A 25366-nucleotide genomic window follows, 5' to 3' on the forward strand; every position below is an offset into this window, starting at 1 on the left:
GCCGAGCCGCGGAGCCGCGGCCGCCCCGTCGCCCCGGCCGCCCCCCGCCGACCCGCTGCGCCAGGCCAGCCGGCTGCCCATCCGCGTCCTGAAGATGCTCAGCGCCCACGGCGGCCACCTCCTGCACCCCGAGTACCTCCAGCCGCTCTCCTCCACGCCCGTCAGCCCCATCGAGGTCAGTGCCCGCCGCCCCCGACCGCGCCTCGGACCCCCGCACCCGCGCTCCCGGTCCCCCCGGCCGGGCTCTTCTCAGCCCGGCTCTCCCGGTCGGGCTCTTCCCAGCCCGGTGCTCCCCGCATTCCCGGCCGGCGCTCCCGGTTCTCCCGGCCGGCTGCTTCCCAGCCCGGTGCTCCCCGCATTCCCGGCCGCCGCTCCCGGTTCTCCCGGCCGGGCTCTGCCGTGCTCGGCTCCCCCCACGCCGTTCTTTCCCTCCCCCGCCGCCGCCGCCGCAGCCCCGCTCCCCCCACCCCACCCGGTCCCTCTTCTCCGCGGCCGGGCGCGTCCCCCCGCCCCGTCCCCCCCATCCCCGCTCCCTGGCTCGGCGCCGGGCCCGGCCCCGGGGTTTCGGGGGTGGGGGGAGGCCGGTGCGGGGGCGCCGTCGGGGTCCCCCCTGACCGGCTCCGCTCCGCCCGCAGCTGGACGCCAAGAAGAGCCCGCTGGCGCTGCTGGCCCAGACCTGCTCGCAGATCGGGAAGCCCGACCCGCCGCCCTCCTCCAAGCTGAACGCCGTGGCGGCCGCCGCGCCCGCCGCCGACAAGGAGCCCTCCGCCCGGCCCGCCGCGCTGAAGCCGCCGGGCAGCGGGGACGCGCCCGCCGAGGACAAGTCGAGCTTCAAGCCCTACTCGAAGGGCGGCGGGGAGCCGCGCAAGGAGGGCGGCGCGGACAAGGCCGGCTTTCGGGTGCCCAGCGCCGCGTGCCCGCCGTTCCCCCCGCACGCCGCCGCCTCGCCCGGCGGCTCCCGCGGGGCCTCGCCGCAGCACCCCGACCCCAAGGGCGCCGAGGAGAAGAAGGAGCCCGAGAGCGGCAAGCCCAGCCCCGAAGGGACGGGCGGGGCGCTGGGGCGCGGGGTGGTGGAGCCCGGGGCGCACGGCGAGCCCCCCTCGGGCCGCAAGTCGGAGCCCCCCGCGCTGCCGCCCGCCGGCCATGTGGCCCCCGTGTCGCCCTACAAGCCGGGCCACTCCGTCTTCCCCTTGCCGCCCTCCAGCATCGGCTACCACGGCTCCATCGTCGGCGCCTACGCCGGCTACCCGTCCCAGTTCGTGCCCGGGCTGGACCCCACCAAGCCGGGGCTGGTGGGCAGCCAGCTGCCGGGGGCGCTGGGGCTGCCGGGCAAACCGCCCAGCTCCAGCCCGCTCACCGGGGCCTCGCCGCCCTCCTTCATGCAGGGATTATGCCGGGACCCGTACTGCCTGAGCTACCACAGCGCCTCGCACCTGGGCTCCAGCAACTGCTCCAGCTGCGTGCACGACCCCGGCAGCCTCAAGAGCGGATACCCCTTGGTGTACCCCACGCACCCCCTGCACTCGGTGCACACCACGCTCTCCTCCAGCGGCACCCCCAGCCTGCCCGGCCACCCCCTGTACACCTACGGCTTCATGCTGCAGAACGACCCCCTGCCCCACATATGCAACTGGGTGTCTGCCAGCGGACCCTGCGACAAGAGGTTTGCCACCTCGGAGGAGCTGCTCACCCACCTACGGACCCACACGGCCCTGCCGGGGGCCGAGAAACTCTTGGCGGGCTACCCTACCTCCGGGCTGGGCTCCGCGGCCTCCTGCCACCTGCACCTCCCGCCCGCCGCCCCCGGGAGCCCCAACACCTTACCGGCCTCGCTCTCCTTGAGGAGCCCACACACTTTGGGACTAAACAGGTACCACCCCTACGGCAAGAGCCACTTGCCCACGGCCGGCGCCCTGCCCGTGCCCTCCTTGCCGGCCGCCGGACCTTACTACTCCCCGTACGCGCTCTACGGCCAAAGACTCACGTCAGCCTCGGCTTTGGGATATCAGTAACCAGCGCGGCCCCGGCCGGCTCAGCCCCAGCCCCCCGCGCCCTCCTTGGACTCTGTATTTATTACTGTATGTTAGCTTAAAGCTGGGAATATAAGTGCATTATACACCAATGAATCAATGGTATGCAAAAGTCTGTGTCCAAAAAAAAAAAAAAACAAAAAAAAAACCCCGAAAAAAAGAAAAAAAAAAATCCCTCTTTATTTTGCAGGTGTGGGGCTTTGGTTTTCCCCTTCTGTTTCTTTTGAATTTTTTTTTTCCTTCCCCTTTTTAATTTCCCCTGAGAAATTCTTGCATGACTCCTGCCACACATGGAAAAGCAAAAAAAAAAAAAAAAAAAAAAAAAAAAAAAAAAAAAAAAAGGCATTTTCCTCCTTCCCCTCTGCGTTTATCGCTCTGGGATTCTGTTCTCTGCATTTGTAACTTGCAGTTGTAATTTTTTTTGTAATTTTTTTCTTATTTTTAATCTTTGGGGTTTTCAAATTTTTTTTCCCTTTTAAAATTTTTGTGGTTTATTTTTTTTTTAAATTTTACTTTTTCTTTTTTTTTTTTTGTTTTTAACCTTTTTTTGCGCTGTGTCCGGGGCCGGGGGGGGCTGCTCACGCCGGCAGGGTGATGTTCACCCCAGGCCGTGCCCCGCCGGGGGCTGCAGGACCCCGCGTGTCCCCCCCATCCCCGGTGGGGGGACCGGAGGAGCGGCGGGCGCAGCGGCAGGACCGGCGGCCCCGGGCGGGCGGACGAGCCCCGGTAAGTCTGATTTTGTTAATAAACGGCTCTTGGTTGTACCCACGCTCTGGTCTCGTCTCGTCCCTGCCCGGGGGTCCGGCGGGGGCCGCGGGGTCCCAGCACCATCTAGCGGCGGCGGCGGCGGGAGCGGCACCGGAGGAGCCCCGCGGTACCGGAGCCCCGGCCGCGCTCCCGGCGCGGCCCCGCGGGCTCCGCGCCCCCGTCCCCCTCCCCGCGTGTCCCTGCCCCCGGTGTCCCCACGCGTGGCGGCGGAGGGAAGGTTCGAGAAGGCGTTTGGCGGGATCGGAGCCGTGCCCGCGGGTGGTCACCCCCTCCCGGGGTGCAGTTTTAGGGGTGTAGTTGTGGTAGGAGCAGGGTGCCGGGTCTCGGTGTGAGGACAACCGGGAGCTGGGGGCGTCCTGCCTGCTCCCGTTCGATCTCGGTGCCGGGAGGAGGGGGATGAATGGCTCTGACATGGTCTGGCTCCGTCCCCGCCGTGTTCTGGGGCTCTGCCTGCTCCGTGCCCCAAGGAAAGCACTTTTACTGCAGCACTGGGACCCCCGGCCAAGCTCCCCCGTGAAACCCTGCATGCCCCATTGCCCCATATCACTTTTTTATTTTCTGCCTCGTTCCTGTTGCATTTCAGTGAGTCACGCAATTAATCCCTGTTAATTGCCTTCTCGATATTGCTTTATGCCCTGTGTTTAAATTCCTTTGTGTCCTTTGAGCTGAAAAATAACGCGCTGAGAACAGGGACTACTTTTGCTGAAGGGATTTTTATTTCCCTGCCTGTGCCTCGAGCGTGGCTGCGGGCGTGGGGCCGGTGGTGGGAGGGCCCAGCCGGGCTTTCCTATGGCAGCAGGAGAGGTTTGGTGGTCCAGTGGCCAGTTTGGCTCCGTGCTGAGCTCCCCGAGGCTGGTTTTGGGGGTCTGTGGCTGCCCCTGTGCGGACGTGGCTGGGGTCTGGTTGTGGCCGTGCTGGTGTTGCTCCTTCCAGGTGGGATGTTTGCTGGATGAGGGCTGGGGTTTGCAGGGCTGGGGCTGGCACAGGGGTGTTTGCAGGGCTGGGGCTGGCACAGGGGCGCTTTGCTGCGGGTGTTTGCTCTGTCCTGCGGGCACAGCAGGAAGAGGGTGCCAGGCCCAGGCTGGTGCAGCCTCCTGTGTCCCTGCTGGGTGCTGAGCCCTCCGGCAGCTGATGCTGGCTGTGGAGGAGGGTGCCACGGGCGGTGGGCAGAGCAGCTCCAGAGAATTCTCTCCGGTGGCACAGGAGGTATCCAGCTCCTCTGGCCCTCGGGAGCATCACTTCTCCCTGGATGTGGCTCCCACTCCCAGCAGTGACGCCGCTCGGTGTCGGCCTCGCTCGGGCACTGCCAGTGCCCATCATAAATCCTGGCTGTGGCTTCGTGATGAGGGCTGTCTCAGGTTCCTGCACTGCGATTTTGTCCCACCGTGCCAGTCCCTGGCCGTGGCTGGGCACCTCGTGCCGCAGGGTGGGAGGATGATGCCGCAGACCCTGAAGGTGCGGTAGCCCAGTGCCAAAATCAGCACACCCGGCACAGCCGCTCCGGGTGTCGGCACTGCCGAGGCCGTGCCAGATCCCAGCCATGGAGCAGCCGGGGCACGGAGCAAGGAGCTGCACAGCCTCGTCCTGCCAGAGCCTTCTCCCAGAGCTGCTGGGCGCATCCCTCCTCGCGGCAAAGCTCCATCCCTCTCTCCCCCAAACCCTGCCACATAAGGATGCTCCAAAAACGAGCCCGTGCGCCTTCCCTTCACCCACGGGTGCTGCCTGGATGTGTTCTGCCATGCAGGAGGTTCCCTGAGGAATATTTTCCCCCTCCCTAAGGACTGCAGCAGCGGGGCCAGACCGTGTAAACACCGCGAGTATCATCGATAGCGGCGGCACTCGGGCTGGAGCTGCTGGGGAACAGTTGCATTGCCAATATATTAAATAATTCCCTGTGTAATGTATGCCCAGGTTATTGCGGAATTCATTTTATAATAAGAGCACTGGGATGCACTTTATTAATCATTCTGTCTAACAACCTGCACTCCACAGTTTCGGTTTGATTTGATTCAATCCTGTCTTTCTGCAAAATATATGGCTGAGTGGGTCGGATAATGTATGGCTTAATTTAGAGTTGTATGGGTTTGAATTACCATTTTCATAATGTGCTGTGCATTAATGTGTTGCATCATTTATACAGAAAAATGTGCCAGGTTTCAAACCTCTCCAGGAGGCAAAAGTCACCTAAAGGGAACGAGGAGAGACAGAAAAAGACCTTTCCAAATCCAGCCGGGGCTGGGAGGACACCGGTGGGTGTCGGACGTGGGGACAGCAGTGTTGGGGCTGTGCTGGTGGCTCCTTTCCCCGTGGCACAGCAGCACCTTCTCCAGCTCACCCCGAGCTGCCGGGGACCTGCAGCGCTTGACTCGCCGGTGACCCCGGTGCCGGCGCTCACCGAAGTCGCGCCCACCGCCGCTCACCCCGCGCCGCGAGGAAAAAGCTCTGATTATCCAAATACAGTCATTAAAGGGGAAATGTGTTTTTAGGACTGTCAGAGTGATTAATGAGGGTTAGCAATCCTTGCAAATGCACTTGTTTAGTCTAACTGGCAGCCTCTCCTTCCCTATTGATTTATGGTGGCAGTTGCCGGGGCCGTGGTGTGTGTGGAAGGAGCGGGGCTGCGCCGGGGCTGCCGGGGCACGGCGAGGGGCCCGGCCGAGCGGCACGGCACGCTCTGCTGTGCCGGAGGCAGCCGAACAAAGGCAACATTATACCCTGTGCCGGGGAAGGAATGACTTGGACGCACACGCCGAGCCGCTCCGCGTGCCTTATAAATATCCCCGTCTGTGAAGGCCGAAGCCCAGCTGACCACAGCCACGCTGTCCGCCCAATAAATACGTGAATGAAAGAGCCAGGCCCTATTTTTTCTTGTTGTTTTCCTTCCTCTCTTGCACAAAAATCCCCGATGTCTTTTAGGTGATGCAGAGGTGGCTGCCCGCAGACGTACAAGGCGTTTCAGAGTCCAGAGCGGAGCACGGCGTCCTCGAGGGCTGGAGCCTGCCCAGGGGTCAGGTCGGGATGCAGAGGCATGGGCCAGAGCAGAGCCATGGTGGGTGGATGAGAAGTTCCTCAGCTGCATAAAGCAGCTTTTCTTTCCACGTGAGTGCTGGTGGAAGCCACGGAGAACATGAGCTCTGTTTGTCCTCCGAGTCAGAGTGGTGTGGACACCTCCTGTCCCCCCACCAGCATCCCTGTGCCCAGCCTGGGGCCAGGGGTTTGCTTTGGGGCACACTTGGTGCTGCATGAGCTGAGAGCAGACCTGGAGGGGCAGAGCTGTGCTTGGAGGTGGCAGCCGAGGTCCTGTGCCAGGCTGTAGCCCTGCAGAAGGAGCAGCTGGAGCAGCCGACGGTGACACGGCGGTGACACGGAGCGGCCAGGGCAGCACCAGGGTGTGGAGCTGTGTGTGCCCACCAGAGCCCCGCACTGCCCTGCTGTGGGACCACCTCCAGCCACTCCAAGCAGTGGGACAGTGCAAGTGACAAGAGCTGGACGAGGTGAGTGGAGAAGGACAGAGACCTCAAGGCGCCAAAGCCAGAAGAGTATGGGCAAGCACCCGGGGCACTGCAGTGGCCAGGAATGCCACAAATGGGAGTGGACTTTCCTCTGGCTCTGGATAACAGCTGAAGAGCTGCTGCTGCCTCTGCCCTGGCCATGGATTGGTGTGTGCTTCAAATCCTCCAGCAGCAAATCCTCCAGCAGCTCTGGTTCCAGCTTCAGCAGCGATAACACTGACATGTTCCTCGCCACACCAGGACACCCGGCCTTGGCTGGTCACCAGTGACCCATGGGAAGTGCCCAGGGTGACCATGGCCATGTTTCCGTCTTCTCCAGTGTCTGATCAGTGTGACAGTCCAGCACAGAGCCCCTGGCAGGTGACAGAGCCCTGGGGCTGGGCCACGGCTGTTTCCTCGCACAGGTTGACACCGGAGTGTGGCAGCGATCCCGCTCGTTCCTGCAGGCCGGGTCACAGTCACCCTCTGTTCATTGTGGTGACAAACTGAGGAGTGCTGATCCTTACACACCAACACTTCAGCTGAAGCTCCCTGGAGAGCAGGGGAGGGTGCTCCGCTGACAGCTCCATGCGCAGAGCAGGGTCCTGGAGCTCGAGTCACAATAACACAGATTTACACAGATTTATACAGATTCACACAGACCCATTTTTTTTCTGAAGGTGCTCATGGAAACCACTTGGAGCAGCTTTGCTGTGACTTCATCCCACCTTCCAGCGTGGTGCAGGGACACAGGACAGGAGGATGTGACCCACGGGGGAGGTGCCTTTGCCAAAGGTGACGGTGGAATGCTGACCCTGTGCTATCAGAGCTGGCCCTGACAGGCTGAGCAGAGCTGGACAGGACACCCGACACTGTGCAGGGTGCAACGTGACCTCTTCCAACACCTTGTGGTCCCAAAATTCATGGATCAACCCTCCTGGCCTGGCAAAATTTGGAAGGAGATGAAGGATGCAGCATCCTGGGCATCTGGTGGCTTTTGGGGCTTGACAGACCCTTCCTGCAGACACCTCAGTGGAACAGAGAACCAAAATGGCCTTTTTTGTTTCCCCCACAGCTGCAAAGGGTGGCTCCCCTGCAGCACTCAGGGCTGTGCTGGTGCCCACCACAGCACCCCTGCATCTCCACTGGTGCATCCCTGGGAGAGGGAGATGCTGCTGCACCAAAGAAGACAGGAGCAGTGGGAGCCTCAGGTCCTGGGGCCACCTCTCCATGAGCAGCTCCTGCAGGAGGGGTGGCTGGGGGGCTCCGAGGGAGAACAGGACAGAGATGGGGACTGTTAAACATCTTTTTGCTGAGCTCTCACCATCTTCTCTGCGCTTCCCAGAGGGAGGAGAGAGCAGAGTGAAGCACTCAGAAGATTTGCTGTATTTTCCTCTCTGGATGAGAAGGATGGGGCTGCTCATCACCAAGGATGGAAGGGACTCCTGGTTTGTGCTGGAGCAGTGTTGCCTTTGTGGGGTTTTGTTCCCATTCCCTGCACAATCCCAGTAATATCCAACAGGCTGGAGAAGGACAGCCCCCCTCGGAGGTGAGAAGAGCCGTGTTTTGGGCACAATGGAAATGGAACCAAAAGCCCTTCCTTCCTTCTGGGGTTCTCAGTCTCTGGGGCTCTGGTTAGGTTTTGTTTTGGGAACAACTGGGACAGATGGGGCTGGCTGGGTGCCTGCTCCTCTGGCTGCAGGGATGTGCTCTGTCCCCATTGCTGCTGCTCCTCCATAATTCCCAAGCTTTTCCAAGTTGCTGTGCTGGCACAGAAATCCTGCAGCACTGGGGCAGCTTAGGGGGAACACTCCAAGGGGAGCACTAGGATCCAGCAGCTCTCAGTTGCTTTTGGGATGTCCCGGTGTGGAGCCAACCCTGAGCCCTCCTGGCTGTGGGGGAACCCCTCGGGGCACTGGGACTGTCCTGCTGGGTTTGGGACTGGCTCTGAGCACTGGAGGCGTGCACAGCAGGTGAGTCTGGGGGAGATGGGGGCCAGGGCAGGGCTGGCAGCTCCGGGGTGCTCTGTGCCAGCAGGGCACAGCACCACAGCCAGGAGTGGGCAGCGGGCACAGCCCCCCGGCCTTTGATCACACCCCAGACGGCCACAAGCCCCAGGACAGCGATGGGCTCTGGGGACAGATCTCAGGGTGCTGTGTCCGTGGGGCCAGCGCGGTGCCAGCGATGCTGCTGGCACCCCGGGCTGCCCCTGCTCATCCCCCTGGCCCTGCCCTTCTCCCGCGGCCGGGAGCGGCCCTTTCATCTCTCGGGGAGGTACAAATGGAGCTGTCAGATGCCATCAGCCCCGCGATATGACAGGTTGTGGGGCCGGGGCCCCTCGAACAGAGCAGCCTTGTCTGTCAGAGCCGCCTGACACTCCCCATAATGGCCAGATGGATGAGACTCTGAAAGTAGGGCCCGGCGCGTTTTCAACTCTATTTTGGGTGAAAACACTTCTTGAAAGATCTTGAAAGGAGCTGGCAGTTTAGTAGTTCAAATGATTAATGAGCACTGGCTCTGGCGGGTGGATTTCTCGCGCCGTGCCAGCAGCTGGGCCGCTCCAGCGGGCCAAGACACGCCGCGCTCCCCCCGCGCCCCCCGCTCCCCCAGCCCCCCTGGCTTTCCCGGAAATGACACCAAGGCGACAGGCCCTGCATATGGAAAAAGTTAAATATAAATTACTGCTGAAAGAGGCCTCGCTGAGCGGAGTTAGTTAAAGATGTTTATGGATTCAGAAACACGGGCCTGCATATGTATTTAGGGATGACAAATGTGATTCAATAAGTCAGGAATTTCTCCGTGGGCTGAGGCGGGACCCGCGCGGCGCGGGCGCTGCTCTGGGCTCTGCAGCTCAGTGCCATAAATCCTGCAGACAGGCTCCTCGCTCCTTCCCAGCCTGCTTGGGACTGATTCTGGCCTTTTCCCTGCATCTCACCGAGCCACAGGAGATGCTGTGTTTGGGATGTGACAGCCCTGCTCCCTCCAGGGGTGTCCCCTGTGGGTTGGGGTTTGGGGGGCTTGGGAAAACCCATGGGGGCACTGGGGACCATGCCACCACCAGTGCCAGGCACGTCCTTGTCCCTGGGCTCTCTGTCCCCCCCAGAGCCGCTCTGGGAGCAGCCAGGCCCTTCAGGACTGTCAGCAGATGATTAATGACCGACAGCTCCAGAGCAAGTTTGGGGTTTGACCCGGTGCTTAACAAGTTCAGCCCCAATTCTGCAGCCCCTTCACGTGGGCAGCTGGGGGGGTCTCCTGGAGCCTGGGGAGCACCCACCCAAACTGCCCCCTGTTCCTGCTGCTCTTGGGGTGCACATCAGGGACCACTGAAGAAGGAAACCCCTAAACTAAACTCCAGCTGCTGTGGTGGGGGCCTGGCAGGGGTGCCAGCTCCTTGGCAGGGGTGCTGGATTTGGGATGCCAGCCCCCAGCAGACCCACAGCAATGGGCAGTGCAGGAATCACCCCCTTGGCTCCCCTCATCCCACACCTCTGTGAGGCTCAGAGGGAAATGCCTTTCGGGGGGTCAGCGCCCGGCCAGGCCTTGGACCCACATCCACATTCCTTTGTCCTGATTTTATTCGTTAGCAACATTTGGCCTGGATATGGAGACAGCTAATGAGGGACGGAGTTTATTGCAGTTTGATTTTTCTGTTAAAACAATACAATAAAATAAATGCACTTGGAAATCTGGTCTGTGTTTGTACATAGGAGATTTATGGCTCTGAAGGCTTCCAGAGAGACGCAGCCTTTCATTCCCTTCCTTATTGGAACAGATCATGTTGCAGAGTTTAAAGGCCTCTGGAGCTGTGATTTATTTGAAGGGAGAAATAAGGGAAATCCAACTATCTGTTCCCTGGCTCGGATCATCCAGTAACTCCCAGCCAAGGGGACGGATCTGCACCTCCTCCACGGATTTTTTTATTTTTTCCCCTCCTGTCGCTTACATTATCCCGCTCTAAATATATCACCAAGCCAGGGATGGCTCCTGACCTGGGCGTCAGCACCTCGCCGAGGTTTCCCCAGCCCTTCCTGGAATCCCACAGATAAATCTCTCTCCTAGAGCCCTGTCCGAGCTCCTCCACACTGCTGATGGGACAGGACCTGCGTGGGGCCAGCTGCTGCCTTGATCCAGAGCTGAGGTAAAGGCAGGCTCTTGGGGTTATCTCTGAATTCAGGTGATAAATTCATGTCACCTGTTCCTGCTCCCCTCCCTTGCTGCTCTCCTGGGCAGAGAAGAGCACGGCAGCTTAGAAGCAGATCAGGATTTGTGCCTGGAAACCTTTTCCGTGAACTTGGAAACTCAGCAGGATGATGCTGCAGCTCCCACACTCCAGGCTGGGGCTGCCACGGCCGCCTCCCTCCCACCCTCATGGAGGAAAACTGTGTTTTCCCCTTCTCTGAGGTTTCCTGCTGCCCAGGGGTGAAGCATCTGGAAGGCTCCGTGCTGCTGTGGTGCACCACAGCCCATCCCAGTTACCTCAGTGGGTGCCCCCAGCAGGAGCAAGGTGACTAAAACAGACATTTTTGAAGCCTTTGGCATTTACAGGCTGGAGCTTTGCGGGTTCTCCTGCTTCTCCCAGGTATCTCCTGGACTTCTGTGAATGGTGAGTGTTGGTCTCATCAGCACCATCCATCCTTTCCTGTGCTGTTGGGACACACATGAGAGGAGAATTCCCTTCTCCATTGTCACCATCTCACTGTGGGTCAGGGAAGGAGTGACCAAGGTTCAGCTGGGGAGGGGACCTGGCTGTGACAGCCACTCTCCTCCTCCTGGAGCTCCGTCCCAGCTCCTCCAGCCCATGTTTTTGGCGGGCTATTCCCTCCCCCTGCACACAGACAGGCTCTGTTTGCCATTAGCTCCCCCCTCTGCCCCAGGAGCCCATCCCAGCACTAATTCTCACGCATGTTTCGGGTAAATCTACTTTCTTTCCCGGGATGAATTGTGGTTTCCAAGCACCATTAATCATTTCCCTTTAGAAAACAGCATTGGGGGGCTGGAAACACATTGCTCCTTTATTTACTGGGGGATGACCTGGCACGCTGGCACCCAGCCACGGGGCTGGCGCCTGCGGGACGACGAGGGGCGCGGAGAGAAACCTCGGGGAGAGCTGGGAACGGGCTCCCAGCGGGATCAGCTCCCCCAGGACAGACCCCAGCTCCTGCCCAAGGGCTCGGGGAGCAGGGGATGGTGGTGGGGAGGAAAAGGCTGGAATGCCAGTTCTGTAGCACTTTCCCAAGAGCCTCCTCCCCGGGGCTGCTCCCACGGTGAGGGCAGGAATGGCTCCCCACCCCTCACCCACCCCACCCTGCCAAGAGGATGTGGGTCCAGGACCCTCAGCTCACGGGTTGGGGTGGGCCCAAGGCAGAGGAAGCCCCCCTGCCCTGCTGGCCGTGGGGAGGGGGCACAGTGACCACGTGTGAGCTCCGGACTGTCAGGGGATGATTAATGGCCCACGCCACCGAGCTGCCAAGTGCTGCATTGTTAGAGCTGACAGGGAACGAGCCCGGACACTCTGGAACACAGCTCTGCCCCGTAATCAGCAAATAACGTTCCATGGAGGGAACTGGGGAAGTGTTTCCCCCACACAGCCCCCTCCCACCCCTGCCCTGCCTGAGCCCCAGCAGAATAGGAAAGGGCCCAGTCAAGCATCCTGCAGCTCCCAGCTCCTTCCAGGGATTTCCCTTCCTGGGCTCCACTGCTTCTTCAGGTTTCAGCTAGGGGACAGCTGGGATGGCATGGGATAGGATGGGATCCATGGGATGGGGTGGGATGGCATGGCATGGCATGGGGATAGGAATGGGGTGGAACTGGAGATGGAGGCAGAATTTGGGATGGGGTCAGGGACAGGATAGAAATGGAGATGGAGTCAGGAGTGGGGTTGGGGCAAGACTGGCGAGCAGAGCTTTGCACCCCCTGCTCCAGCTGCACAGGTAACCCTAAACGCCAAAGCAGGAGCACAGGGCCAGAGTTTTTCCAGCCCTATTTCCAGCTGTCAGGCAGTGATTAATGACCAACAGCCTCAGAATTGCCTTTATTGCCAGCCCGGCATTGTTACTGTGACAGCTAACGAGGGCAGACAGGCTTTACACCGTGCATTGCGCTGCCCCGCCGGGACCAGGCCGGGCCTACCGGGAGCAAGCCGGGCCTGCCGGGAGCAAGCCGGGCCTGCCGGGAGTGACCTGGGCCTGCCGGGATGGAGCTGGGCCTGCCGGGACTGAGCCAGGCCTGCCAGGACTGAGCTGGGCCTGCCGGGATGGAGCTGGGCCTGCCGGGACCGAGCTGGGCCTGCCAGGATGGAGCTGGGCCTGCCAGGACTGCTGGGACCAAGGCAGGACTGCCGGGACCGAGCTGGGCCTGCCAGAACCAAGCCAGGCCTGCCAGGACTGAGCCGGGCCTGCCGGGACTGAGTTGGGCCTGCTGGGACGGAGCTGAGCCCATCCCACCCGGGGCTGCCCACGGGGAACCCAGCTCTGCCCAGGGCTAATCCAGCTCTGCCCAGGGCTATCCCAGCTGTGCCCATGGTTATCCCAGCTCTGCCCAGGGCTATCCCAGCTGTGCCCATGGCTAATCCAGCTCTGCCCATGGCTAATCCAGCTGTGCCCATGGCTATCCCAGCTCTGCTCAGGGCTATCCCACCTGTGCCAGGGCTAATCCAGCTGTGCCCAGGGCTATCACAGCTCTGCCATGGCTAATCCAGCTCTGCCCATGGCTAATCCAGCTGTGTCCATGGCTATCCCAGCCGAGCCCATGGTTAATCCAGCTCTGCCCAGGTCTATCCCAGCTGTGCCCATGGCTAATCCAGCTGTGCCCAGGGATATCACAGCTCTGCCCAGGGCTATCGCAGCTCTGCCCAGGGCTAATCCAGCTCTGTCCAGGGCTAATCCAGCTCTGCCCATGGTTATCCCAGCTCTGCCATGGCTCATCCAGCTCTGCCCAGGGCTATCCCAGCTCTGCCCTCATCCCACCCGGGGCCTGCTGTGTCCCATCCCGTCTCCATCCCCATGAGCACCCAGAGACCCCCAAATTCTCTCTGAACTGCACAGAAAACCCCGCAGGATATTTTTACAAGGGGGATGAGGTAGGGATGAAGGAGCTGGAGAGAGCTGAGTGCAATAAACCATTTATTCCTACAAACAGCCCTGTTAAAACCCTGAGCGCCGTGGCACAGACACCGCTGAATGTTCCTGGACTCGAGTCCAGCGGTAATGATTTTTTTTGGCTTTTATTTTTTTTTAGGATTATTACAAATAATATTTACCTTTGTGCTGGTTCACATCTTGATGCTGTTAAACACGTGGCCGCAGCTGGTTTCCCGCTCAGGGCAGTGATATAGTGCTGGTGTTATGAAGCAAAACCTCTTCTGCGAGCCAGAACACCCCACATTTAAAAACCTATTACTTTTCAATATTCCATGGATGCATTTTGCTCCAGCTCAGAGCAATTTCCTAGTTTACCCTTATTAAACTGAAAGGGGCTGAGCAGAGGCTGGTGATTTATGAAACACATACTAGATTCATTAAAACCTTTAAAGATTTAATACATTTTATCAAGGCCTTAAATCTGGGCAACCGCCTTTAAAAAAACACCAGCTACAGGGTGTTTTTCATCTCTGGCGCCCTTTTGCGCTTCTTGAAGAGCTGTAAAATTTGGATTGACAAATATCGTGGATATTTCATTCCTTATTCCTAAATGGCGCTGAACTCTCCTGACAGGGTTGTTATACATAACCTCAGAGATCCATCACGAGTAAAGATCAAATCATTCTCCTTTATTGACGTTTTATGTGTAGTTTTTAAGGCCCTTTCCAGGATTTCAGAGCTGGATGATTCTGTTGTCTGGTCCATCCCATTTCCTGTGATCCCAAACCAGGTCCGGCCAGCGAGCAGGGGGGTCCATGTGGGGGGCGACAGCAGGGGAGGTCAGAGATGAAATAAAAATGTTGTGGCTGAGAACAATAATTGACAGAAGCGGAATTTGGGCTGGAGATTAGAGTCAGATCTCCAGGAGCATTTGGACGATGCTCTGAGGGATATGGTGGGGATGTTGGGGTGACTGTGCAGGGCCAGGAGTTGCACTGGATGACCCTGTGGGCCTTTTCCAGATGAGGGTCTTCTGTGGGGAAGTGGGAAAAGTGGGAAAAGTGGGAAAAAAGTGGGAAAAGTGGGAAAGTGGAAATGTGGGAAAATGGGAAAGTAGGACTGGGAAAGTGGAAATGTGGGAAAGTAGGAGAGTGGGAAAGTGGAAATGTGGAAAAGTGGAAATGTGGACCGGGGCACCGGCGGGAAAGTGGGAGAGTGGAAATATGGAAGAGTGTGAGAGTGGGAAATGGAAATGTCCTGGCCCGTGGCAGGGGCTGCAGTGGGATGAGTCTCGCTGTCCTTTCCGACACTTAACGTTCTGTGCTCGGTGGCTCTCTCTGTCCCCCCTGCCCGGAGCGGGTTCGGGAGGCTCCGCACCCCAACCCCGTGGCGCGGGCGGGTCTCGAACCCGCGACCACCGGCGCCACATCCCCGCTCCTCCATCGCCCCCTGGCGGCGGCGGCGCGGTCGCGCGGTGATGACGCTAGTTGCGCGCCGCCGGTGCCGCCGCCGGTGCCGGGCATGGCCCAGCTCGGCGCCATCGCCGCTCTCGCCCTCGGCGTGGCGGCCGCCGCGCTCCTCTCGGCCGTGCACAAGATCGACGAGGGGCACATCGGCGTCTACTACCGGTGAGACAGCCCGGCAGGGCCCGCTGGGCGGGGAGAGAACCGGGCCGCGGCCAGCCCCGCCGCCGCTCACGGTTCCTTCTCTCTCTCTCTCTCTCTTCCTCCCGTTCCCTCCGCAGCGGCGGCGCGTTGCTGACCTCCACCAGCGGGCCCGGCTTCCACCTCATGCTGCCGTTCATCACGTCCTACAAGTCAGTGCAGGTGCTGCTGGGCGCGGGCCCGGGCGGGCACCGGGGCACCGGGGCGTCGCACGGGGCTGGCCGTGCCCGTGGCCGTGCCCGCTACCGGCGACAGGCGGCTCTCGGGACGCTCGCTGGGATCCGTGCCGGGGAAATCCCTCTCTTAAGCCTCTTTCCTTCAATCCCCTGCAGACCACGCTGCAGACGGACGAGGTGAAGAATGTCCCGTGCGGCACCAGGTGAGAATTCCAGCTCTTCCCCCTCAGCTGGGAGCTCCTCAGAGACCGAGCTGCGCCCCGGCCCCGAACTGGGGACACGGGGAGGCTCTGCAGGGCCCCTCCCGGACAGGGAGCCCCCGGGGACCTTGGGGCGTGCTGGGGTGGTCCCACAGAGGGGACAGTGCCCCGTGGAGCCGCCCAGCCTCCTGCAAAGATCATTTCGTGTTTTCTCCCTTCGCAGTGGGGGAGTGATGATTTATTTCGACAGGATCGAGGTGGTGAATTTCCTCATCCAGAGCGCGGGTGAGTCACAGCTCTGCCCCGGGGCGATGCTGCAGTGGCAGGAGGGGCTGGGCTGGCTTTGGAGGGATCCAGGCTGTCCCACAGGAGGGGCTGGGCTGGCTTTGGAGGGATCCAGGCTGTCCCACAGCAGGGGCTGGACTGGTTTTGGAGAGAGCCAGGCTGTCCCACAGCAGGGGCTGGCTTTGGAGGGATCCAGGCTGTCCCTCAGGAGGGGCTGGATTTGGAGGGATCCAGGCTGTCCCACAGGAGGGGCTGGGCTGGATTTGGTGGCAGCCAGGCTGTCCCACAGATGTGCCCCAAGCACCTGGCAGAGCCCTGAGCTCCAGCTGTCACCTCTGCCCCCTCCCCCAGGAATTTGGGCTGTTGACTGTCTCTATCCCAGCCCCCCTGAGCTGTGTGCAGCAGGTTGGAGTCAGGGGGGTGCAGGGGAGCCAGGGTCTGTGAGCAAAGGCTCCTCTGCAGCCCGGGGAGAACACCTGGGCAGCCTTTTCCCAAATCCTTTGGGTTTGAGCCTGGCAGTGCCTGGCTCAGCAGGGAGCTGTGTGTGTGTGCAGCCCCAGCACTGCCTGAGGCTGGGGGTGCTTCAGACCCTCCTGTTCACAGGGCAGGGGACAGATATTGGTGAAACCTGAGCAGAGGGTTTGAGGGCAGGGGCTCCCTCATTTCATATTGCACTGAGACTGAGCTCCAGGGCTTTCCCTGAGCCTGCTCTCTCCTCTCCCAGTGTACGACATCGTCAAGAACTACACGGCTGACTACGACAAGGCTCTCATCTTCAACAAGATCCACCACGAGCTGAACCAGTTCTGCAGCGTGCACACCCTGCAGGAGGTGTACATCGAGCTCTTTGGTGAGTGCTGCTGGGGGCTGTCCCCCTGGGCTGTCAGTGCAGAACCCCCAGCTGATGGCTTTTATCCATGAATCCCCAGCTGGCTCTGTGTGGAGCTGGGCTCCTTAGCCAGCTGCCATCATTTATCCCTGTTATCTTTTGGAGCTGAGTGCTTCAATATGTTGTAACAATAAACTCCCAAGGCCAGGCCTGCCAGCAGCCTGCCTTTAGGGAAGGCAGCAGCCATTCTGTGGCATTCTCTGTGCGTGCAGCAGCTGTGATGGATTGAACTGGTCACAGGATTGTCTGATCCAGATGGAAGAGCCTGGCTGTGCCTCTCTGCTGTCACAGAAACTCTGAGCAAGCACCGCTGGCCAGGAGCTGGCTGAGCTTTGGGCCATGCCAGTGGCTGCAGTGCCCACAAAGGCTGGCAGGGGCCTGCTGCCCTCCCCTCCAGGGAAGCACAGGGCAGGGGAGGCTGAGCAAAGCTGTGGTTTCCTGGTGGGATTGGCCCAGCAGCTGCCAGTGCTGAGTGTTTTGTTTCTGGCTCCGGGCTGACAGGAAATCCTCCCAGGCTCTCAGCACTGCTGGCTGTGGGCAGGGGGCTGCTGGGGGCCCAGCAGGACAGGCTTTGTGCCTGAGTGAGCACAGGGTGTTTGCAGGCTCCTGTTCTCCCTTCAGCCTGGCTTTCCAAGGAGCCTGGATGCCCTTCCCACACGAGCTGCAGGACTGGGGCTCAGATCCCCCCAGTTCCCAGCTCCTGCTGGTGGCTGGACGGGTTCCTGGCCCGTGGAGGCTCCAGATGTTGGCAGCTGCTGCTTGAAATGGGCTGAAAGCTCTCACTCTGCACAGAAGGAACTTGTGCAAACTCCCTGGAAGCCCTGGGCCTGGCTCGGGCTCTGCAGTGGGGCACAGCCCCTCTGAGCAGCCTCACGTCACCCTCTGCCCCCACAGCTGCCAGCAGGTGCAGGGAACTGATAACAGCTGCTTCCCAAACTCCTGGCTGGCCTTCATTAGGAGCCTGAGTTCCAGATAGGAAACTGGGACCAAAGCAAACATCCAGGAGTGTGATGTGATCCCTCTCAAGGCCCTTACTGTTTGATTTTCCCTCTGCACTTCCCAGCAGGCCCCAGCTGGAAGCATTGCCCTCCTTGGAGCTTTCATCAGGGCAGGGTTTTAGGTTGTGTTTCCTTTTGAAATCCTCAGCTACGCTGGAGTTCTGGGACTCCTTGAGCCAAAGAGACATTGCTGATGATTTTTGCAGCCTGTTCAAGTAACTGATGCTGCCATTTCCCATTCCTGCCTTTCCATTTGCTCCATGTCCTGCTGGCACAGGTGCAGGTCAGGATTTACCTCATCACTCCAGGATCTAGTGGGGCAGTTCAGTTCAAGGGGGTTAGAGCACAGATTCCTGGCTGTGGAGATGCTGCATCTGGCTCAGGAAGATTCCAGACTGCAGGTTATGGGAAACTGCAGGGTTTCCTTCCATGCCAGCCACGTTCCTGTGGTGTGTCCCATTGCTGGGAGCCTGCCTCGGGGTCAGCCCAGCACTTCTTCATCCAGCTCCCATTTGTGCTTTGCAGGAATAAGAAATGTGAGCCATCCCAGCTGGCTCTGGGTGCTGACAGCACACTGCCTTGGGGGATGTTTCATTCCCTTTTCTCTTCTCCCCAATCAGATCAAATTGATGAAAACCTTAAACTGGCCTTGCAGCAAGACCTAACCACGATGGCCCCCGGATTAATTATACAGGTAATCAGGATTTGATTGAGATATTGAAGGGGCAGACTGTGAAGAGGGGAAGGGCTAAAGGGGACTAAGAAACTGAGATTTGTTTAGGAAGTTGCTTTACAACACAGATTTTATTTAACCTGGGGAGTGGGAGCAGTGTCCTTCTGGTCTCCTCACAGTTTTGGTGTGTTGAGTTTCTCCTGGAGTTCCTGTGGGTGCTGCTTTGCCCAGGTTACAAATCTCCTGTCATATCAGGAGACCTTCCAGTGCTGTTTCTCTGCGGGTTTTGGGCCTGCTCACAGTCTGTGCAGCTCTGGTGGCAGAGGATGCCCTGAGTGCCACCCCCAGTCCCCCACAGCCCCAGGGGCCACTTGGCTGCTGGCCCAGGTTCTCTTGTGTGTCTCTCTCTGCAGGCAGTCCGAGTTACAAAGCCAAACATCCCTGAAACCATCCGGAGGAATTACGAGCTCATGTGAGTGCCTGTGTGTTCCCAAAAGGACCCAGAAGGGGCAGCTGAGCTCAGAGCTGGGGCATCGTGGTGCCCCTCAGGAAGGGGCTGGGATGGGGCAGCTCTGAGCCCTGGCTGGGCTGGCAGGGCCCTCCCTGCTGCCCTTGAGCACAGGGATGCTTTGCCCTGGGGCTCCTTCCCCTGGCCACTGGCCCTGTGCTCCAGAGCCCTCCCAGAGCTGAGGCTGAGTGGCAGAGGGATGGATTTCACCACTAATCCTCTTGTTTGACTGGGATGGAGAAACTGTTGATTCAACAAGCTGAAGACTTGCAAAGCTTTGAAATAACTCTCTTTGACAGCACTTGACGTGCTGATCCCTCTGCAGAGCCAGCTGCCAGCACTTTGCTCAGCCAGGATTGGATCCCTCTCATGCACTCTGCTTCCCCAGCACTGCATGTCACCCTTTGGGCTTGTGGTAAATCCTGTGTGCTGTGGTCGTGGCAGGAGACCCCAGATCAGCCTGTGCTCTGTTGCCATAAATACAGAGAGACTCACTTCCAGTGTCTCTTCCCTGACTGGCAGCAGGAGCAGAGTTTTTATTTATGTTCACTTTAAAACCTCATAAATGTGAGTAAAAACCAGTGAAATAGAAAAGGCACCAGTGCTGCCTGCGGGGACTATCACAGGGAAATCTTCCTGCTATGGAGGGGAGGAAAGAATGCTTTGATTCAGGCAGAAAGCTCTGTGCAGGTGCCTGCCCTGACATTGCTGATCCCAGCTGCCCTGGACACATTCTGGAAGGAGGGGAGAGCCAGCAGCTCGTTCTGGGGGTGTTCTGTGAGTCCCACACCAGTGAGCTCCTGGTTTTAACTGGTTTTTCCTGTTCCCCAGGGAGAGTGAGAAGACAAAGCTGCTGATAGCGGCGCAGAAGCAGAAGGTGGTGGAGAAGGAGGCAGAGACAGAGAGGAAGAAAGCTCTGATCGGTCTGTGGGGCTGGGCTGGGACAGGGAATGGGGGGACAGGGAGCAATCCCAGGGAGGGAGGGGAGGGAGGGATGCACCTGGTTCACTCTGGGACCTTCTCTGATTGAAACTCCCAGAGAAACTCAGGAGATTTTCAGGTGGGTTCCAGCTTTGTTCTCTCTGGGCTGGAAATGTTTCCCTCCGTTTATTTCCACCTGAAGTAGGTGATGAGTGAGGATTTTCCAGGGTGAGGCTGCTCCTGCTGTTAGGAAAACGTGTGATGACAGCGTGGGCGTGTTCTTGTTTTCATTTCAGAGGCAGAAAAGATTGCACAAGTTGCTGAAATAACTTATGGACAGAAAGTGATGGAAAAGGAGACAGAGAAGCGGATTTCAGAGATTGAAGGTGGGTGGGGGTGAGCTTTCCAGTAAGTAAATCCTGAAGCAGCTTACCAAGGAGTTCTTGAAGTGTGTGTTGACTGCTCCTCAGTCCAGGCTGACGTTCACAGGGGTAAAGTTCCTGACCACAGGCAGGAATAGGAATTTCTTTGCAGGCTGTCCTTCTTGAAACTCCCTTTCTCAAGGTGATCTTTGTAGCAGTTTGAACTTAAGGAGATGTTTCCTCACCCCTCTGATAAAGTCAGAGAAACTCCAGGGCGTGGAGAGGGCTCTGCAATTCCAGCTCGGGAGTGGCAAGGCCTTTTTTCCCCTTACATTCATTAAAGGCCCTGACAAGCTTTGCAGAAGCCACTGAGGAGCCAATTAAGAGTTTTACAGGTCAGCAGCTTCTCATTAAGAAGTTCTTTGCAGAAATACAATGGGGTTTATTTCTTATAACTGTGTCAGCAGCTGTCAGCCCTCAGTCTGGGTCTGTGCTGGCAGAGGATTCCTGCCTCCTCTTTTTTTCCTGGTGTCTCTGACTGGGACCAACCTTTCCTTTTAGCCAGGAGAGGAAGTTGTGGGCCAGACCATCCAGCTGTTTACAGGATCTTTAAGTGCAGCAGCTCCCAGGCCTCCCTGCTAGGGGAAGTAAACAAATGGTTTATCCAGCTGTGCAGCTCTCAGCCCCAGACTGACATGTTGCAATTGTGTGGCTCCATGCCTTAGGAGGAGTGGCAGGAGATGGCAGGATTCCACTCATTTTATCTGTAACCTGCTGGCCTGATACCCATCATTATCACTGGATGGATGCAGAGGCAGAGAGGGAAAAGTGCAGTACAGAGAGGGGAAATGTTCCTTAAGTGTCTGTGTCAGGAGGCAGGAATTCCAGTATCCACAGAGTCAGAGCCTTGGAGCAATTGTTGGTACAGCAGAGAAAAGCTGTCCAGCATCTATGCAAAGAGCAGAGCCTGTAGAGGTTAAAATCCCCTGCTCTGTGTGCCAGAACCTTCATCTGCATATCCCAAATCCCATCTGGGAGTGCCATCCACAGCACAGACCTCATCTGCACAGTCTGCTGGGCAGGGGCTGTGGGTAAATCCCACGTCTGCAGGAGAGCAGTTGCTGTGTTTGAGCACGAGAGTCAGCCCTGGCTCGAGAAGAAAGGCTGAGCTCAGCCCACGTGATGGGGATAATCAAACCCTGATGTTTGTGAAGTTCTTTGAGCTCTGCAGTTGCAGATGCAATTTACTTCTTCATGCTCTTGTTCTGCAGCCATTTAGCTGCAGTAAATTGAGCTCCCATTTCTGGGTTTCCCGTTTTGTTCCCTCTTCTCTTGGTTGTACCCCGTGTAGTTCAAAGGTGCCACTGGCCACCTCCTGAAGAGTTACCAGCTGCAAACAGTGCTAACGTGGCTGGAAATAAAAATGTCACTCAGAGCATGTGTTTGCTTCCAGATGCTGCGTTTCTTGCACGAGAGAAGGCCAGAGCTGATGCTGAGTGTTACACTGCAATGAAGGTGGCTGAGGCCAACAAGGTACTGTGCTTTCCTTTGTGGTGCCTCAGAGCAGGGCCCCTGGCACCAGGCTGAAGGGAAATAGCAGCACAAGGGCAGGCAGTGATCCTTGTTTACGTCAAAAAGCAAAACAAGGCCATCTCCTCTCAGCAAAGCTTTCATCTGAAACAATTAGTCAACAATTAGATCCTTATTTGCAAGTTCATCTTGTTCTCTGGATGGATCAGTGTCAGGGAATGTGAAATCTCTGCTCTGCCAGGTGCTCAGGGGCCGTGGCTCTCTGTGGAATATCACTTTCAGTGCTAGTTTCACACTGTTGTGATGAGAAATGTGGTTTCATTCCAGTCTCAAGTTGGCAGGCAGGCAGAGCAGGGAGATCTCCAGGGTCACAGGCAGGGGCAGAATAAACCACAGTGCAGGGAAAGAACTGATCTCAGACACCCTAGAAGAGCCTCAGTACTGCGAAGTAAAAACAACAAAAAATCCAACCTGGAAACGGAAAAATGGCATGGATGGAATGACCAGGTGTGCTCCTGATACAGCAAGCTCCCAGCACATCCCAGCAGGAAGTTTCAGTTGTGTGGTGGTCAGTGAGAAGGGGCAGAGGGCCCAGGTTTTGTCCTCTCTGTTACAATGTCGTTGTCCTGAAGGAGCAAGCTCCTCTCAGGCAGACACGCTGGTGGATGTGCTCCCTGGAGAGAGCCAGGGATGTTTCCCTCCTCACCAGCTCTCCTTGCAGGGGCTGCAGTGAGGGATGTGCTCTCAAGCCTCTCCATCACTCTTGGACTGAGCCTTTCCCCAGCTGCTCCCTCCCCTTTCCATTGTGCCATTTAGTCCCTGGGTTCTGGAGTGCCCTCACCCTGCTGGAGGAGAGCCTGGCTCTCTGTGTTTTCCCTGGGGAGGGCTGGCCATGCCTGCTGGGCTCGTGGAAAGCGTGTGCCTGGTGTGCTCAGGCAGGAATTCCCTTTTCCCAAGCCCGGGCTGTTGTGACCTGTTTTCTCTCCGTGCAGCTCAAGCTAACTCCTGAGTACTTGCAGCTGATGAAGTACAAGGCAATTGCAGCCAACAGCAAGATCTACTTTGGCAAAGATATTCCCAACATGTTCATGGACTCTGCAGGGAGCCAGAGCAAATCTGCAGAGGGACTGGCAGAAGGAATCCAAGAGGAGGACGGGGCAGGAACCAGTGAGGACACAAAACTACTTCATAACATCAACTGAAAAGAAAGATTTCTATTCATTTTATATCAAAAAATCATGAACTGGGAAATTCCTTTTAGTTTTCCCCCTTTCCTGTGCTGAAAGAGATGAATCAGATTTAATCCTTTCAATCTTTTATATGACAATTAGACACAAGGACTTTGGTATTTATGGGGTGGGTTTTCTGGTAATTTCTAAGCCCCAGGTATGTTCTGTAGCTGCTCTTGGTCACCCAGACCAAGGATTTGGGAGAGGCTGTCATGGCTATCAGCTGGGTGGGAACCTAATTTGGGATTGAGGTGGTTCATAGCAGCTGCAGGTAAAGAAATGTTGAGGTTTTGGAGGGAGGGGATTTGCTGCTACAACTTGTTTTGGGTTTTTTTCTTACTGAAAATTCCAAGTACTTTATTTCAATCCCCTCTGAAACTAAGGTGCTAGATTTTGTACATTACATACAGATGGCTGCTCAAGGCTGGGGCCAGTGGCTGCTGAGCCCACATGAGGTGACCCCATGAGGGACAGAGGCTCAGCTGGGGTCCTGCAGGTTCCCACCCCTGGGGGGATCGAAGCCTTAGACCACATCACACAGGGAGAAACACAAACTCTTCATTTTCTGTGTCCTGACTCTGCTTTGTTTTCCATTTGTCATGTTTTTGTGGTGGAATTGTCCCAGCAGTTCAGCTGCTGGGGGAGGGCATGGGCAGCATCCTGGAGTGCAGAGCTGGGTGGGATCTTCAGTGAAACGATGCAAATTGTCACAGAAAACCAGGGAGGAAAGAATTTTTGTCTCAGGGACCCTGACTTTACAAAAGGCCTTGCTGGGGAGGAGCTGCTGGAGCGAGCAGACAGCTTTTCAGTTTATCTGCTCTGTGGGAGCAGCTGGATCTCAGTGTTTACAGTGTGTGACTAGAAAAAGGAGCTTCAGGTGAGCACAGCTGAGCTCCTGTGGGACTGGGGCTGAATGGACCTCGTGGAAGGAACACTTCCCACTGGCCAAGGACAAACCATGGTCCTGAAAGGCCACGGGGCAGAGACAAGCAGCTCTTCCTGACTACCCAAAGATGGATTCCCCTTTTTCTCTCAGAACAGTGTTCCAGAATGTACCTTCCCCTCTAGAGAGGGAACAGAGCTTTCTTCTCCACACACGCAAAATTGGAGGATAAAAGTCCAGGCCTAGAGAGAACTTTTTTTTTTCCTCCCTAATCCATCTGCATTTGGCAGCAGAGCCTGGTGATTAATTGCTGATGTAATTAGAGGCCAGTATCCTCTTCTGAGATGATGCCAGTGCTTGTCAGAGACCAGCCTGGTGCATTCACAGGCTCCTGCCCAAATTCTTGCTCCCCAGTACCCCTGGTCTCACCCTTCAGTGTTCAAACCTTCATCACTGTGTTGCTCTGAGAGAGCTCAGTGAATCACTCCAGTACAGCAGTTTTTTCTTCCCTGTTGATGCTTGAAAATGCAAAATAGAAATGAAACATCAGCTTCTGCTGGAGCAAAGTCCCATCCTTTTTGTATTTCTTAGAAAATAGGAGCTAAGGGAAGTCCCATCTGCAGACCTACATCAGACCCAACAGCATCCCCAGGGAGGCTGTGCTGTTCCTAAATATTCATAAATAGGTCTGTGCAGGCTATAACAGGGAATAGCAGAAGTTTTTAGCCATGAGGATGAGCTCACTTGAGATTGTTCTACGTTTGTGCTCGAGGTTTCCATCAGCAACTAACACCTCCTTTTACACAAGTATTTTTCACTAATGAAAGGACCCTACTAAGCCAAAGTGGTATTATAAAGGCTTTTTTTTTATGTGTGATTTCACAGCAAGATAATAGCTTGGGATAAAGAGCTCTTAATGATTTTTTTTTTTAATTAAAACCCTAACTGCTAAAGTATTAATGTAATTTAGTTAAGTTGTACTAAGAGTAAAAAAAGAAAAGCGAAGTTGAGAGTGTGTCAGTGTTCATAAGCCAAAATCTGTTGTTGTGTCTTCATTCAGGTTTCTTCACACTAAAATGTCCTGAATGTTCCAGAGTGGATTGGTCTCTCCATGTAAACCTTTATTCCTCTGTCTCTGACAGGCAAATTGTCCTGTTTCTCTAACCTTGAGGTGAAGATCTGAACTTTAAACCCACTCTGTAGCAAAGGGAGCAGATTTGTGGCACTGCTGATTCCTGGGAGCATGAAAATGCTCTGCCAGTGCAGTCCTTGATCTTCTTATGTACTGAATTCAAAGCCTTTTTATTTTGGTATTTGCTATGACAATAAAATGGCCTTCAATTTTAGAATCTCCCAGTGTTCCCATCGGGGTTTGTGGGTGGACTTCAGTCCCAGGGGTGGATGTGTTTGCAGGGGAGGATTTTGCAGAGGGAAGGTCGAGGTGGGACTGGGGGGCTGTGGGGTGCTGGGGGTCGGTGCTGTGCCCCTGCACGGGCTGCTTCTCCCTTTCCAGTGAGGAGGAGGAAGGTGGAAGAAGGGTGGGAGGAATCCCACGTCTGTCAGCGCCTGCTTTGCTACAGAACGACCAAAAAACAGACCGGAGCAGCAAACACCTCGGATTTGGTGAAGTTTGCAGAAAATCCTTGTCGTGTTTTACCAGACAAAGGGCAGGAACCTTCT

At 57.1% G+C, this 25366-nt stretch overlaps 2 protein-coding genes across 2 annotated transcripts in view; both read left to right on the forward strand.

The window, feature by feature from the left end:
- ZNF703 (zinc finger protein 703) overlaps positions 1 to 2334 on the forward strand; it is a 3155-nt gene extending 821 nt beyond the window's left edge. Inside the window, exons 2-3 of the mRNA XM_041424736.1 lie at positions 7 to 175; positions 636 to 2334. Of these exons, the coding sequence (XP_041280670.1) occupies positions 7 to 175; positions 636 to 2012 (1546 nt within the window). The 3' untranslated portion in view covers positions 2013 to 2334. The remainder of the gene's footprint in view (positions 1 to 6; positions 176 to 635) is intronic.
- A 12498-nt stretch (positions 2335 to 14832) lies between these two features.
- ERLIN2 (ER lipid raft associated 2) lies at positions 14833 to 25032 on the forward strand. The gene is made up of 11 exons (XM_041424785.1): positions 14833 to 14996; positions 15113 to 15194; positions 15365 to 15411; positions 15632 to 15693; positions 16418 to 16543; positions 18201 to 18274; positions 18667 to 18725; positions 19593 to 19684; positions 19979 to 20068; positions 21498 to 21577; positions 22567 to 25032. The coding sequence occupies exons 1-11, from the start codon at positions 14890 to 14892 to the stop codon at positions 22774 to 22776; spliced, it is 1029 nt and encodes a 342-aa protein (XP_041280719.1). The 5' UTR covers positions 14833 to 14889; the 3' UTR covers positions 22777 to 25032.
- The last annotated feature ends 334 nt before the right edge of the window (positions 25033 to 25366 follow it).

Source organism: Onychostruthus taczanowskii, unplaced genomic scaffold (genome assembly GCF_017590055.1).
Source record: "Onychostruthus taczanowskii isolate IOZ18803 unplaced genomic scaffold, ASM1759005v1 scaffold84, whole genome shotgun sequence".
NCBI lineage: Eukaryota > Metazoa > Chordata > Aves > Passeriformes > Passeridae > Onychostruthus > Onychostruthus taczanowskii.

Bases quoted from the DNA above. Each gene is read 5' to 3' on its own strand.
- ERLIN2 (XM_041424785.1), top strand. From the start codon at position 14,890: ATGGCCCAGCTCGGCGCCATCGCCGCTCTCGCCCTCGGCGTGGCGGCC. The intron at 15,412-15,631 runs GTGAGAATTCCA...CTCCCTTCGCAG, and splicing joins AATGTCCCGTGCGGCACCAG to TGGGGGAGTGATGATTTATT. The intron at 19,685-19,978 runs GTCTGTGGGGCT...TTTTCATTTCAG, and splicing joins GAGGAAGAAAGCTCTGATCG to AGGCAGAAAAGATTGCACAA.